Source organism: Rhinopithecus roxellana, chromosome 4, assembly GCF_007565055.1.
Source record: "Rhinopithecus roxellana isolate Shanxi Qingling chromosome 4, ASM756505v1, whole genome shotgun sequence".
Taxonomy (NCBI): domain Eukaryota; kingdom Metazoa; phylum Chordata; class Mammalia; order Primates; family Cercopithecidae; genus Rhinopithecus; species Rhinopithecus roxellana.
Window position 1 is genome coordinate 120,144,015 of NC_044552.1, and position 16,680 is coordinate 120,160,694.

Genomic DNA, 16,680 nt, shown 5'->3' on the forward strand with positions numbered 1-16,680 from the left:
TTTTGAAAATATCCTGGGCTCTACCTCCAGAAATTCAGGTTCAATGACTTTGCAGTTACAATGTGATGATGCTTTCTGGAAGATGTAGTGGGAGTGCAGAGAGAATGATGAGTTCACTCCTTTGGGAGGATTGAAGAAGGCTGCACAAAGGACACAATGATGGGGCCATGGCTTGAAGGGTGAACAGATGCTTCCTAGGAGAAGAGGTGGCGGGAGAGGGATGTACTCAGCAGAGAGAGAAGGGACATCCAAAACTCAACTATATTAGGGACCTATTAAAAGCAAGGCAGGCTTCTGAACACATTTATCTCATTTACTCCTCACCACAACCCAATTAGGGTGGAATTAAAATCTCCTTGCATGTATGTGAACATTAAGTAGTTTAGGCATCTTTTTCAGGCTCACAGTATAAGTAGGATTCAAACCCAGGTCTAACTTCAAAGGTCATGGTCTTTTCTGTGGGCTCCCTCTACTGATGATGACTTAGTGAGCTTGGAGCTCTGGGTGGGGCAACCATGGTAGAAGAGGCAGAGAGGCAGCCGTGGTTTGGTTGTGAAGGGACTCATTTTTATTTTTAGTATTCACAGCAATCCTCCTGTGCTTCTAGTCTTCCAAGAGACCTACATCCTGGTGACCTTGCCTAAGAGGGGTATACACCTGGCCTTATACACCCTGTGCCTGGGGTTAGGCACCTCTCAGACTAGAGCTGTTGTGGTGGTTGTTGTTAGATGTAGTGGCATTGACCAACTTCTTCTTGGGACTTTCCTCCATAACTTCTGCCCTCCTTCCTCATGTTACTTAAAAGTAATAAACCACCCAGATGCCCCAAGGCAATTTGGTCTGCTAGTTAGAAAACAAGATCTTTTTGATCTTGTGTGTGAACCCTGAGATCTCAGTTTGGAAACATACAAAAGATATTAAGGATGGGGCCACACTCTAGTTTTTCATACATACAGTAGAATGGGGACCACAGTGAATCCCTTAGATATTATGAAACTTCGAAGGTGGGATGGCAATGAAAAAAATAGCCCTGCGTTTGGTTTATTAATGAGGTCACAAGAGATAGGCTCTGCCTGTTTCTGGGTAGGAGGTTGAATTTAATTTTATTGAACAAACAAGTCATTTTAGCTCAGTGACTCATAGGTAACTTCAGTCAAAAAAACTTAATTTACTTCTGCTTCCCTCTATATTTTAATGTCTCCAGAAATCCAGAGAAGCCACTATGCTGAAAATACTTTGAGTGGGTTAGAGTTTCGCTCAAGGAAGTGCTGTTGTAGAAAACGGCCATTTCTCTGTGCTGTGTTCAGGTGAGTTATCAAATCCGCTGGGATCTGACACAAGTCACTTTTGTGTTCAATAGAATCCATCATGAGGGAGTGAGGTGGTGCCTGAACGCTAATGTCTAAATAGTTTCTCACAGAGGAAAATTTAGAGTTTCTCACTAAAGGAAACTCATTTCTTTGTGGGCTTTCTCATGGACAGTCTTGTAATGCTTTTCAAAATGAAGCTTATTATAAACTAAAAATACAAGGGCCCTTGAACAAAAGTAGTTGGTTGACTTCATGATGCCTGTTCTGGCCAGATGGCTCATGAATGATTATGATTCCCAAGTGGAATTTCCAAAATAGACCTCTCCTCTGCACTTCAGTCCATTATTTCTAGCTTTCTTCGGGATATTTCCACTCAATTCTCCTGCAAACTCAACCTATCCCAGCGGAGCTTACCATCTTTCCCCTAACTCATCCTCTGACTTTTCTGACTGTTGATCTCATCTCCAATTTTTCAGATGGCCAGACCAACTCTGGCTCTCCCAATATTCAGTATCCTCAAGTTTTACGTCTTCTTTCATATGAAATCTGTGGATTTACACTTCCATCTCTACAGCCATCGCAGTCTGCAGCCTGATTACACTTCTTTGGATTCATTGAGTCTGTGTCTCCTACATATGGATGTTAGTTAATTTTCTCAAACACTGTTTTATCCTGTTCATCTTTTTCTCAAAATTCTGTAGAGACCCTCTGCTTAATGAGACAAGTTTGATTTCTTTATCTTGGCATTCCAAGCCTTTCTCTCTAGTTAATGAACTTTATTTGCTACTTTTTGGATCTTCTTCCTACTTAATGACTTTATGTCCCCATATGTAGGTCAGTCTCCCTTATAGACAATTCCTTCATCAGTCAACACTCTATCTTACCTTTCAGGGTTTAGCACAAGACCATAAATCCTTCTGCTCAGCGTACTTCAGTAATCTCTGCCTTCTCTTGTCTCTGATTATTGTTACTTATTTTAGAATTAGATCATTTACTCTGTTGTAGGGTACTTGGTGTAATGTTTATTTTTCTTGTCTATGTAATGAGATTGTTTGCTCTTTGAGGGTAGCAGAATATCTCATAGTTTCCTTTCTAGCCCTCAGAATTTTCTGCCCAGATATAGCATATAGCAGGTTTCTCCCCCATCTCCCCAGTCCTTGTTGATTTAAAAGGAATTGTTCAGATATTTTTGTTTGGAGTCTCCGGTAGATCCCAGTCCCATTGCTGTCTGAGACAGAAGATAGCCACCATACAAAAGGCCATCTCAGTCCTGTGGTGGTTGGTGTGGCTCAGAGCACCTTGGTTTCATGGCCTTCTTGGCATGGAGTAGGCATTCTGTTTGTTGAATGAATAAATGAATGAAAACCCAGAGGAAGTACTGGACTCGCTAACTCAATTTTTTATTTTTCATCCCTCAGATAAAAAGTAATCCATTAAATGATGTCAGGCAGGTTAACAGGCAGTGGCTGTTTTCACTTTTAGATGTAGAAGGTGAAAATGGTTTCTTTTTGAATATGTTTTTTCTCAGACATATTTTGTATGATTTTTCCCGATTTCTCTGCTCGGATCCCACTAGAATACCTTGTCTTTCAATAATACCTTTATCTAGTTGAGCAAACTCATTGACAATGTTTTCCTGGTTTCTTAAGTCTTAAAGTATATTTTATAATGGCACTAACAGTTGGCCTTAGCATACAACCCTCTTTTATTTCACTGTTGCTTCCATAATCTGCTTGTGTTTTAACTCCTCCCAGGAAGCCTTCCTTAATTTCCAAGACAGAGTTAATTATTTCCTTCTCGAACTCCTCTGAATCCCATAGATGCATATATTTCTTGTATTATGTATGCTGTTATACAGGCGTGTATTACTTGGTGTATCACACCACATCAAAATTTATTTGTAAATAAATTGTAGATATAGTAGCTTATGCTACTGTAAATCCCTCCAGGGCAGCGGCCATGTCTCATTCATCTCTGTATCTCCAGCACTGGTACAATGCCTCCCATAGGAGGTGCTCCATCAAGGGGTAGTCATAGGGACAGCCGGGACATCACCAACTCTGTCTTCCGCAGGCTAGTGGCATTTCAGTGGCTAACCATCCTGCTGCTTTGGCACTTCCGCAGCTGAAGTGCTAGGAGCTTGCAGCCAGAAGCCCTGAGTGCACCATCATGGAGCAAGATCCAGCTGAGCCAGAAAGCACCACGGCCACAGCGAGTGCCTTGCCTTTCTTCTAGAGGAAGGTAAATATTGAACTTTGAAATTGTAGGGTGTTACCTTGGCACTCACAAGTATGAGGAGAAGTCTGAACAAGTCCCAGCGGACACCTCCCTTCTCCACTTGGGGAACGCAGGGCTGGGGGTGGGATGTCATCTTCTCAGCATGACTGAATTCAAATCATCCGATGACATTTTAGTTCCGATTCTTTGCTTGTGTAGTTCTTATAGGTGACAGAAAAAGGTATCTGTAAGGTTACTAAAAGGCTGTAACTGCCAAGAATTCTCTCATAGGAAATGGAGTCTGTAAAGAAACTATCCCTCCATCTTTAAGATGGGGCTATCACTTAGGGCCAGATGGTTTCCAGCATACTGAGTGGCTTTTGGTCAACAGTCCTTCACCGAGAGTGTGTTTTATATGTCAAAGAAAGAACGCTGCAGGGTATAATACGTTTTAGATGGCAGCTTTAAAAAAAATATTTGAGTCTCTGGGTCACTTCTTCATAAAAAGGTTAAAAAATATATATGTTTGTATATATTGGTTCCATTTGGGAAATAATAAGTAAAGGAAAATATTTTTGTAGCTCTACTAAAATGACCTCATGCTTGTGCAGTTAAGATGACCCTGACAGGAGAGGCAAGTCTGAAGGAATAGAGCTTTAAAGATCAAGATTAGCAAATTAACAGGCAGGAAAAGACAAATAGCCAATTAACCTACTACTGCAAAGCCCAGGGGCTGGTCTGGAGCTCTGGGTTCTCTGTGGCAGCAGATATTTGGTGGCCTAAAACCTCAGGCTGAAGCTGTTTCTTTCCCTCAAGCTCCACAGTCCCTGAGCATGTTTTCTTTGTATGTCACTTCCTCTGCTGAGCCGGTGTGGAAATCACTTTGTGTTGCTCTGAGACGGTTGCCACGGGAACATCTCAACCTAGTCATTATCTACTCAGGCTGCTGATTATATTAAATCAGGAGACAGAGCTGTAGACGGGGCTGCTGGAGCCGCCTGCTCTGCAGAAGGTTGTAATTGCTCCTGCGACTCTCCCCTCTGGGTCCACAGGTCTGGGAACACTCTTCTCTACATTTTTTCCTCCTTTGTTTCCCCCCTACAAACAGAATTAGCAAATGAAATAAATCTATAGGAAATCGACATTGGGAGAATGCAGCCATTACTTTTCCATCCCTCCAGTTCTCTGTGTTAGGACATCATCTGGAATAAAAACAATTGTCCCCCTTTTCTCTCTGTTCTGGCTCTCTGTGCTTAGGTATAAAGATAACAGTCTTTAAAGATCTATCTTTCCAATGTTCCACATAAACGGTGCTGAGGCCACAGTTTCCTGCTACTTATCCAGAGAAGCTTCAAGAAGTTCATAGAGATGACTCTCTTCTAAATTGTGTGTGTAAAGTAGAAACAGGAAATGAAATGAGCTTTTAATGAGTCTTATGTATTTCTATTGATCTAGATGAATCTCTTATGAAAATGATTTTCCAATCTTTATTCCTGGAATGCATATGATATGATATTATTATTTTTAACTGACAAAATTGTACATATTTATGGTATACAACATATTTCAAGATATATATGTGTGTATATACACACACACACACACACGCACATTGTGGAATAACTAAGTAAAGCTAAATAACTTATGCATTACTTCACATACTTATACCTTTTTGTGATGAGATCATTTAAAACCTACTCTGTTAGCAATTTTCAAGTATATGTTTGTTATTAACTATAGACACTATATTATACAATAGATCTTTTAAACTTATTCCTGCATGTGATCTTTGAGAAACATTAAATTGAAATACTCTTTTGGGGGAAAACCTATACAAGCAGTTGGCCTTGTAATTTAATGTCCAAATCAGGACACTCTGGGAATGAAAGATGGCACTATTAATAAATACTCCTGAACAAGTGCAAACTAGGACTATGCCAGGCAAACCAAGAATCACCTTACATGCAGACAATAGGTACATGAAATCAGTAGTACTGTGTTTCCCTCTGGCCCAAATATGTGCTTCCCCTCCCCGCAAAAATAACCTCTTCCAGAAGAATGTGCAATTAGAAATTATAATTTTAAATTGGAATTTAAAATCTGCATCGATAACAGATGTTCCCTCTCTGTTTATTCTTCTGTTCATAAAAATTTAGTCAACGTGAGTCCACTCTTGAAAGTAAAGTGATGGCACTGGAAATGTAACAGAAAAAAAAAAGACGTTAACAAAGGTAAACAGACTGGACTGAAAGTGCTTGTGGCTTTGTCATAAAGCTCTCTTAAATCTGTTTAAAAAAATCTAGGGGTTGGCAACCTTGTTCTATAAAGGGCCATAGAGTGAGTATTCTGGGGTTTGTGGGGGGCAGTTTGTAGACCACACAGTTTCTATGCAACTACTTTGCCACTGTTTCAGTGACAGCAGTCATAGATGTCATATAAACAAATGGGCATGGCAATATCCCAGTAAAATTTTATTTACCAAAACAGGCAGGAGAAGGGGACAGATTTGGTGTGTGGGCAGTCATTTGTCCACTTCTTTTCTAGTAATTCAGTTTTTTTTTTTTTTTGAGATGGAGTCTCGCTCTGTCGCCCAGGCTGGAGTGCAGTGGCACCATCTCGGCTCACTGCAAGCTCCGCCTCCTGGGTTCACGCCATTCTCCTGCCTCAGCCTCCCAAGTGGCTGGGACTACAGGCGCCCGCCACAACGCCCGCCTAATTTTTTTGTATTTTTAGTAGAGACGGGGTTTCACCATGTTAGCCAAGATGGTCTTGATTTCCTGACCTTGTGATCCACCTGCCTCGGCCTCCCAAAGTGCTGGGATTACAGGCGTGAGCCACCTAGTAATCCATTTTAATGCCTAGAAACTGTTCTGGTTGAAGACGAGTTATTTTAGATTTTAATTCTGATGTCCCCTGTCCTCCTGTGACAGACTGGGGCTGTGACTAATGGGACCAATGGAGAAATGCATGGGCCTCACTATTTAGTATACATTTCTGCTCTTGCGTGCTCCAGTGATTCATGCATGTACTGAGGTGGGTGGGAGAGGGACACCCACCCGGCAACACTCTGGAAAGGGGATGGCAGTTGTGTGGGTTTCACTAACATTTTGGAAGGAAGGCTGCAGGGATGCAGAGCTGGGGAGTGACGGCTATGGTGATTTGGTTTTTCCTATAAATGGTTTAAAAAAAATTCCTAGATTAGATTTTACCGTGGGAGAGAGAACAAAACTGCAAGCACCCGAGGGAAATGAAGTTTAGGGTCTGTGCCCACACTGGGAAAAACTTGACTCAAAATTAAGGTAAGTGATCTAAAGAATCACTTTAAACTAGCTCAGCTCTTACAGTGTAGAATAAGAATGAACTGGTAAAGAGAAAAGCCCTAGGAGAAAATCCCCAGATGTCCCAAGATGTTTCCTTTTAGGCATAAAGCACACACTAACAACTCAGGCAAACCACAAGGACATGAGTGATATTAAAGAGAATTAAATAGACAGTATATGAAGTAGTAGGAGATATGACATATATACCTTATGTAACTGTGACTAACACAGATGTTCATACATCTCTGCTCCATAGTGACAAGCTGCTGTAATTGCAAACTAAGTTAGGAACCGTGGAGGGTGACCACAGTAATGTTATCTGTTCTAGTTTCAACTCACCAACGGGGTCTATGGTGCGTGATACCAAGAGGTAAATCGTATCACAAATAAAGGAATATCTTAGAGGTCTTCGTTCCTACCTGTGTTGTTCAGTTAAACACAGGGGATAATTTATGTTCACAGTTATTTAATATAATGTTTTTGAGGAGACCCTTTAATAGTTGGTAAGTTAACTATAGTTAGTAAGTGATCAATAGCAACTGATTGTCTTTGGGATCTTATAGCCTATTTGGGGTATGTTTGATACATTAAAAAAACTAGAGACCTCATATAAAGGAAAATATGCTAAAGAAAAGTTAATATTGCCTCTGCAGTATGTTATAGAGTAAGAGACATGGGTGAAAGAGTTATCCAGAATGGAATGCTGGGGAGACCCTAAAGGGAATTTCAGGGTGGATGGCCAGCGCTGTCACTCGATGAGTGGAGGACTGTGAGCACCACGTGGGGTGAAATAGGGGTGGAGGGGCAGGCAGCATCCAGGGCCAGGGAAATGAGGCTGGGGTTGAGCCCAGGTACTCAGAAGTCCTGGAGGATCTCCAGCAGAGGGGAGACAGGATAGCAGTTGCTGGCAGATGATCTCTTACATGGTGAACAATATGACACTGAAATATTGTCTGCAATGAGTTTCTCTTTAAATGTTATTTATATTTGCCATTGTTTTTCAGATTACAAAAGTAAAAGGGCAAATTGTAAAAAAAAAAAAAAACAGAAACAAACAAAAAGTGTTCCACTGTCCCGCCTGCAAAGATAACCACCATTAGCAGTAAAGTTGCTTATTAACACTGGGATTAAGGTTTTAAAATAATGGAACTTTGGAATTATAAACAGAAATATCCCCTTATTTTCCTAATTCCTTTGTGGTTCATATCAGAAAACATGAACTAACACTCATCTACTATTGAGAAGAGGCTTTTTGGTTGTTTTCTCTCTCCAACTTTCAAAATGGGACGCTGTTGGAGAGTTCTGGTCTATATGAAACAGTGAAGCGGAAACCCTTGCTCATCCTTGTCCTGCTTAGAGAAACCACATGCCTAGGACCTGGAAATCCATTCAGTCTAGAGACTGTCAAAGGTGTAACTTCCATGGGTAGCTGGAACAGCCCAATCAGGGTATAAGGAAAGGTCAGACAGACCATTAGAGCTCCCACAGGCTGTATCCCATATTATTGCATTGGTCTAACGGCTCAATTCGGTCTTCCAAAAAGCGTTTTTGAGGGTCTGGGTAGGGAAGGTTATCTCTAGTGTGGAAAGAATTACTCCAAGTCTCTGTGTCCCTGAAAGTGCTAAAAAAACAGACATTGCACATTGATAGGGGAGATGAACAAGCCAGGAGAAATACAAACATGCCACCTACTATTGGCCTCCCAAGGATTGAAGGATTAGAAATAACAAGTTCTAATTTCTCCTAGTAATTTCCAGGGGTTGAAGTAAATCAAATGACTTCTTTAGCTGAGCTTATTTGTGTCAAAGGAAAGTAATATTCTTTGGGTATAATCTAGTACTTTGAAATTTATAGATGGGAAGTGATATGAGAACCAAACACTGAAAACCTTGGAGCAAATTGTGAAATTTATCCACTTGCTCTTCCACCTCCCCCACAAGTCTACAGTGAAGGATGATTACGATCGTTATAAGATATGAAATCTGGAGGGATGACCGGTCACTGGTTTGAGTTTGCAAAATAACCTAAGATTAAGAAAATTATGGACCAAAGGTTGAGCAAAACTCCCGATGAGGGGTAGTTTAGGGAGGGGAAGGCAGAAGTCAATGAACTTGTAAGGTTCAAGGGAGAAAGCAGCAATGCTTTGGATTTTGCCATGGTGAGGAGTTTTACCAGGAAGGCAAGAAAAGACCTTGAGGATTTATATTAGACAAAGAAGTGAGAATTCTATAATGTGTGGGTTACTAAGGGCAACTGTAGAAGAGGATTCCCTGTGGGGTTTCAAAAATAAAATGGAATCTCACCTAGTCTAGCTCTGGCTGAAGGTAGAGAGAATGTGCTGGAAAATGAAAATAGTAGCTTTCCTGTATAGGGCATCACAGTTTTTGAGACACTTTTTATAAAAAGAATTTTTATTATTTTTGAGACTGGCTGGAGGGCAGTGGTGAGATCTTGGCTCACTGAAGCCTCAACTTCCTGGGATCAAGCTATTCCCTCACCTCAGCCCCCAAGTAAGTAGCTGGGACTACAGGCTGCGCCACCATGCCCAGCTAATATTTTGATTTTTTGTAGAAATAAGGTCTCACTATGTTGCCCAACTCCTGGGCTGAAGCAATCCTCCCACCTTGGCCTCCCAAAGTGCTGGGATTACAGGCGTAAGCCACCATGCCTGGCCAGAGGTTTATACTTTTAAAGCTGACCTGATCTCATTTGACCCTCACTGAAGCTCTGAGAGGCAGGGCAGGGCCAGAATTACTTCACTTGTGAGGAAATTCAAAGACAAAGGGTTAAGTTCTAGTTGGCAGAAGAGAGATTCAGGAAGGAAGGCAGACCCCGGAACGTTTTGAAGTTCAGAGGGAAATGAGGATTTTTTTTTTTTTTTCTTTTTGAAGAAAACGTTTGTTCCTTTCCAGGTACACTTGATTACTCACTGTTAAGTAGGCGGAAATCAATGAATGGGTAGGAGCCACGGCGTTCAGCAGGAACCCCCGTCTGACCCCTTAGTCGTATATCTCCTAGAAAACAGAAAATCCAAACAAAGGCTTGAAAACATTGCCACGTGCATTCACTTTTCCCCTTTAAATCCTCTGTAAATCCTCAATGAAACCAACCCCACATGTCAGGAGAAAAATGGTTCCCTTTTACCATACTGAAGCGAGTGCTGTGTGGAAAGGGATATTTAATGCTGAGTGTAATGAGGTTGGCAATACAACAAGGAACATGGGTCTCTTGTATGTGCTCAGAAGACGGGTCTGTGAAAATCACAGCAACTTACAAAGTTCCATAAAAAGACAAAAGTAATTTTATGCTTCCCAGGGCCACAGAGACAAAGCATCTGAATCTGGAAGGATAAATGAGTGTTGCATTGTAGCTTTCATTCTTAGAAGTGTTAATCACCCAGACTATAATTTTTCTTGGTTCCAGCACAATTGTTTTCTGACTGCTATCCACCTTCCTTTTTTCCATATTATATCATTAATGTGCTTTAGAATCGCCTCACAGGCTAGCCTTGCTCCAGGCACTTGGCCAGTCTTGCACACAGGACAGTCCGTAGAGTTTCTAGTACTTATTTATTTGGTTTCCATATATATATATATATTTTTTGTGATGGAGTCTCGCTTTGTTGCCAGGCTGGAGTGCAGTGATCTCAGCTCACTGCAACCTCTGACTCCTGAGTTCAAGTGAATCTCCTGCCTCAGCCTCCCGAATAGCTGGGATTACAGGCACACACCACCACGCCCGGCTAATTTTTGTATTTTTAGTAGAGAAGGGGGTTTCACCATGTTGGCTAGGATGGTCTTGATCTTTTGACCTCATGATCCACCTGCCTCAGCCTCCCAAAGTGCTGGGATTACAGGCGTGAGCCACTGTACCTGGCTGGTTTCCTTTCATATTTAATATCTGTTTTCGTTTTCCTTTTTGGTATGTGTCCTGTCTTTCTCATCAGAGGAGGTAACAGAGTAGAGTGGAAAGAACATGGACTTTAGAACAAGGTAGGCTTTGGAGAAACCTTGCTGAGACACTTGCTACCTGTGTGATCTTGGCAGATTTATTTATCTGAGCCTCAGATGCCTCATTTATACAATGAAGCTAAGACCCACTTCGAAGTGTCCTTGTCAGAGAACCTAAAATAATACTCACTGCCTGGCAATAAATGCTGGTTTGCTTCCTTCTAAACTCCTGCAAAGCAGGGATCATGCATATCATGTTATTTACATTTCTCCATAGCACTTTCAAGGCTGTCTGGTACTTAGTGGATTCTAAGTGAATGTTCTCTGTTGACAAGAGTAGAAATAAAGACCAAATTCACCAGTTATTATATATACTATGGAATCAGAGGAGAGGTAGAAATACCTGAGACATAATATATCTCTGGAAGAACTGAATCAGGGAAGGTTTCAATTCCAGTAGTAATGGGTACACTCCCTAAATTACCTTTTCCCCAAACTAAGGTGGCACTGGGGCCCCAGCCTAGGAACCGAAAGGAAGAACAGTCCTCTCTCCTTCCTTTCCTAATTCCTGGAGGAACTCAGGACCTGGGTGAGATCCCCATCAGCTGCAACTCATGCAACTGATGATATGCTTAAAATGACCCTCACAGATGGGCCTTGAGTGTACTGTACTTGGAGCTGTAAAGTGCAAGCCATGAGCTCTTGAGCTATTCTCTGCTTTGAATTTTATACTGGTGCCTTCTTTAATGCTTTGTATAATCTGATGTTACATTGCCATATTGATATGAAAGAATATTGTAATTTATGGATACATGTTATAAACCAAAGTGACAGGAAGAGGAAACAGATGGAAAAGTACTTTTATAGGTGTGAATATAAACTTACATCAATGAGGGTAATGCTGTTAGCTTTAAAAAAATGTACTTATTTATTTTGATATGGGGTGGCTGGTCAATAAAGGAAAGCTACTAAGGAAAGTTGAAGTGTTTTTCTCTCCTCAGCAGTTGTCTTGAACACCGTATGTTTACAAAGCACTTTCACAACATGACAATGTATTTATTTTCTTGTTTTTTTTTTCTCATTGGGTCTTCATAATAACCCAGTGAGGAGAGACACCTTTATTCTGTTTACTTTATAAGTAAGAAAATAGAGGCTCAGAGAAGAATGGTTGTGAAGGACTACTATTTGCTCTGTAGTCCCAGGTAAAGGCACAAGCCCCTTGAAGTCCTGATATAGTAAATATTTATGGACTTTAACTGAGCTGCCTAAGTTGATGGTGGTTTCAGATTATAGTCAGTGGGGCTAGCACTTAAATCTAGGCTGTTAGACTTCATAGGCAGAGCTCTCTCCACAATACCACTGGTTTCTAACCTTATGGTTAGAAACACACACCTTACGGAGTGTGTAGACCAGGTTTTTAAAATGAAAAAAGAAATGAAATTCTTAGATCCTCACATAAAAGAAGTTGTAGTTTTAATATCAATTGAGAAAATACAGCATGTTAAAATGATATAACAGACTCACTGACTTTAAACACATTTGTGTTGTATAATGGTATATAGTAAAAATGATGCATGGAGGAGACTGCATAGATTTTGTTTACCAAGCTGACTGGGCTTGTGGATTTGTTGACCTGTTGCTGTAATCTCATGGGCTTCTTCCAGCACTTTCAGTCTCACCTTTTGAAAATCACTTCTCCATTAGTATTTTCTTCTCAGTATTACCAAAGAGTTCCTCTTGACTTTGTAGCTATGAGGTTACCACTTCCCCAGAAAGTGTCTATGTAATATTGACGAAGGTTTTAATGCCTGTGACAGGATTTCTTCCTGGTCTCCACCTGAGAGTCTAGGGCAGAGGACGCCCATTAGCATGTAAGGTTTTAGATTTAGGGAAACTGAGGAAGAGTACCCTGTGGCCGAATGGATGAAGGGAGGGCAATACACTGGGAACTTGGGGGCTCCTGTACTGAGAAGACCAACATTTTGCCATATTGGGTAACCCTGGATGAATCAGTAATCACTTTGAAGTCCTGTTGTCTAATATTTAAATTGCATAAATCATAGCAATTTTGTCTACATCACAGAGTTGTTGTAAGGAAATTATAAGGTATGTGAAAATAATATGGTAGATAACATTCATTGAATACTTATACTCTGCTTAGCATTTTACACGTATTATTTCACATCATCAACCCAACAACCCAAAGTAGTTATTATTATTATTATTATTTGACTATTTTGCAGATGAGGAAACAAAGCCAATGGAAATTTGATAATTTGTTCAGACTCATAGAGCTAGAAAGTGCAGAGCTTATGCTTAAACTCAGAACTGACTTGAAACCTCATGTTCTTAACCACTCTCCTATATTATTAAGATGAAAAATTGTTTAAACAGGTCAGCATTAACTTTTTATTACATAATGTATGCTTTGATTGCTGTTTGCCGATAAACCAAATATACAGTCATCATGATTTGTGGAAAAAGAATACCAGGAGAATCCCACTCCCTTGATGAGTTCACAGTTGAATCAAAAGCAGTTCAGTGGAAATGGACTGTACAAGTAAGACAAGCAAATCCTGTCCTGGATCAACAAGGAATCTATTACTTTCAAGTAAGAAAACAATTACTAAAAATATTCTTCAGCAGAAGTGAAATTAGCTGACAACAAATTTTCATACTGCATCCTACTTTGGGAAGAAGAGACAAGTAGCAATGGAGCCGGGTGAGGGCAAAGATACCTAAACAAGCAAACAAACCCAAACAAGTCAGCACTAACAACAAATTAGGAAACCATACCTGGAAGATTCCATTTCAGTGCCGACACTGTCTACAACTACATGGCACTTTGAGAAGCTGATTCCTCAGAAACCTAACAATGCCCCTTTGGTGTAGTAAATAATCATTTGCAAAAGGATGAAATCATGTTAAAAATACCAATAAGGTAGGAGGCAGGACAGTTGTAAGTATGCTAACAATGCACCTGAGAAATTTCACTACATGAAAACAGTTCAATACAAACACACCAGACATTCCCAATCTTAAGCATTCCATTTAATGGAAGCACTCATGTAGTAGGATTTATGTGTTAATGGTATATTTCTAACATAGAAAGTTTTCTTTCCTTCTCTCTGCTTTAAGGAGCCTGTTCTGATATTAAATTGCTTTAATACGCTGGTGGGAAGAGAGAATTAATTCAGTAACAACAGTCCTCAGAGGAGCAGAGGCTACTGGGCTGTTGTCCGAGGGAAAGAACAAGCGGTGTCCTGCCTAGCTGCTTTTCCTGGCCCAGGTCTCAGGCAATCATCTATTTACCTAAGGCCTTATATCCAAGCTAAACAATTATTTTGACTATTCATTAAGTCCTTGTTTAACTTAAGCAACTTGCTTTTTTTCTTCTGGCAAATGAAAGGTGCTGGGGAAGCTGGTAGGAAGCGTTGACAGCCCAGAGTCATGTCCCCAGTCTGTTCTTATTGTGTTCCAAAAGGAAACAAACAGCAGGGGCATTCTGATTTTGAAAGGGCTGCTGCTTTTTTTGCCCCTTCAGGCTGACAACATCACATGTCATCCCCTGTACTGAAGGCTGCAAACAGGCCCAGAGCTGAGCCCAATTGCCCCAGGAGCCACGACCTGACCTGACTACAGCCCCTCACCCTCCCTGAGGACATGGCTCCGGAATGGACCTATTGCTTACTTGGCCTCTCGTGCTGCCTCTGGTTAATAAAAGCTTGTGCTAGGAAGCAGACGTCTATGTGGCCTCTTATGTAACTGGCAAAGAGGGTGGAGACTCTGACAGCGATAACAATTTACAGTGGCTGAAACACAGGCCATGTGACAAGAACCAGACTCTGGCCCCTGTCGTGGTATGTCAAGGTCATTTCAGGGTGAGGAAAAGGTGTCAGAGAGGGACAGAGCAGTAGCTACTGGGCTCCCATGGCATCTGAGATGAATGAAGAAGATAGTGACATTCTTGGTATAAACAGGTTGCACGGAATATGAGATAGCGATTCATAGCAGGGCCGTCACTAGGAACCAGGAAGATGAGATAGTGCTGGTATCAGAAAGATGAAGCCGCAAAGCAGCCCAAATATGGTAGGAAAGAAACAGCTCTCATGAAAGGTATTCCTGTGAGCTTGCTGAGCACATTACTAATTCATGTCACTGCCACCACTTGCAAAATAAAGACAGAGAAAACCCAGATCCCAAATCTCAGACAAGAACTTTCACCATACTGCACATCTCAGCTGGAAGCTTTGTTTATTTCAGCTGACTACTCTCCAAATTAACTAAGTGAACGATTTCTCCTAAGATGTTTATCTGGCCTAAAAGAGAGGAGGAAGGTTGTGCAATTTAATCACTCCATAGATTTGTGGGGTAGCACAAGCAGTCAGTTCAGATAACTCAGGCAGAGATTATTGTTCCAAGTACCGTGATCTTACAGGAGGGACCCAAGATGGCTGATTAGACCCAAATTTCCCCTGTGGAGGTTCAATCTTCCACTTTCTTGAGTGAGGCTGGGCCTGTCTGGTCACCAAGGACTATGTGCTGAACTGGCTAAGTAGGAGGCTTCCTGTCCATTGGTCTGTTTCACTAGCTGTGTATTCCTGGGCTGTCAGTGAGAGAGCTTTGTATGTAGGAAAGAGGCAAACCAGGAGTTAGTCATCCAGAAACCATATTTTTGGCAAAAGGAATTAAATACGATTTTCTTTGCATGTGAAAAAAGTTCTTTCTTTTCTTCTTAAAAATCTTGATTTGTATATCAAAATCAGAGAAAGGGGAAATTTCACCAAGTTCGAGTTGCCAAACAATACTGCACCACCTTGCACCTTTAGCTTAGAATGACTTTTTGACAAATATGCATTTTGGAACTTGAATGCTGCAAAAGTGAATATGTAAATAGTAGTGTGTTTATTTTCTAAAGACAGTAAGACAGGTTTTAGACTAGTGTCAACAAGAGCAATCTTCATTTTTGAGCTCAATAGTTTTACAGACAGAAAATGAGAAAAAAGTAAGCTTCAATCACCAGGAACACAGGAGTCTCATAAAAAAAGATATTGAACAAGAAGCAGCGGGAATGCCTAAGGAGAATTTCAGGAAGCTGTAAAAGAACTTAAAAGAACACAAAGACATATCTTCTTACAAAGGTTGGGTAGAAGGAGAACAACTTGAGGAGTCACCTTGGGGACTATGCAGTCTGGGTCTGCCTTCAGTAATGAAAACACGGATGGGTCTAAGATTACGCATCATTCATGTATTTCTGGGATAATACTTTTAATCTCTGGAATCTCAACAAAGCAAAGTTTGTTGCTTTTTAGAAATGCATTATATATAAATTACTTAGCACAGTGCCTGGCTTATAGTTGGCACTCAAAAACCAGTAGCTATTGTTCTTACCTAGTTACCATTCTTCTGACCTGTGTTCCTTCCCGCCCCTCCACCCGCCCCCTACCCGCTCCTTAATTGCTGGTATTTTTAGGAGGATTTTCTAAGTGTCAGGATCTGTTTGAAGGGCCTTATGTGTATGAGCGTCTTTAGTCCTTGTGTCATGCCCCAGACATAGGTGTGTGTATGATCCCCACTGTCCTGAAGAGCAAAGACAGCTTATAAAGTGACTAAATTGGGATTCCAGGTGCCCTTGGGAACCCTTGCTTTCGAAAGCACTTCTGCACGTGGCTAGCATCTCCATTCTCCATAACAGAGACCAGGAACAACTATGCATGATGTAATTCACAGGTCCCTTCAGTCTTCCCAGGCTGTGTTTCTACTCTCTCTGCTGGACATGCCAGGGTTCATAAAAGTGAGCACCAAAACTATGTCCTGAGGAAACTGAACGTTTATCCCGGTGTTTCTTCACAGCAACATTATGTGCCCAGGACAAGAGGTGTG

General features: G+C 41.0%; 1 protein-coding gene across 2 annotated transcripts in view; it reads right to left on the reverse strand.

Annotated features, from left to right (window-relative positions):
• The window catches only part of PDE7B (phosphodiesterase 7B), a 344,257-nt gene that overhangs the window by 74,116 nt on the left and 253,461 nt on the right, over positions 1 to 16,680 (reverse strand). For both annotated transcript variants that reach the window (XM_010379468.2, XM_010379467.2), the window contains one exon: positions 9,778 to 9,861. In XM_010379468.2, the coding sequence (XP_010377770.1) occupies positions 9,778 to 9,861 (84 nt within the window). The remainder of the gene's footprint in view (positions 1 to 9,777; positions 9,862 to 16,680) is intronic.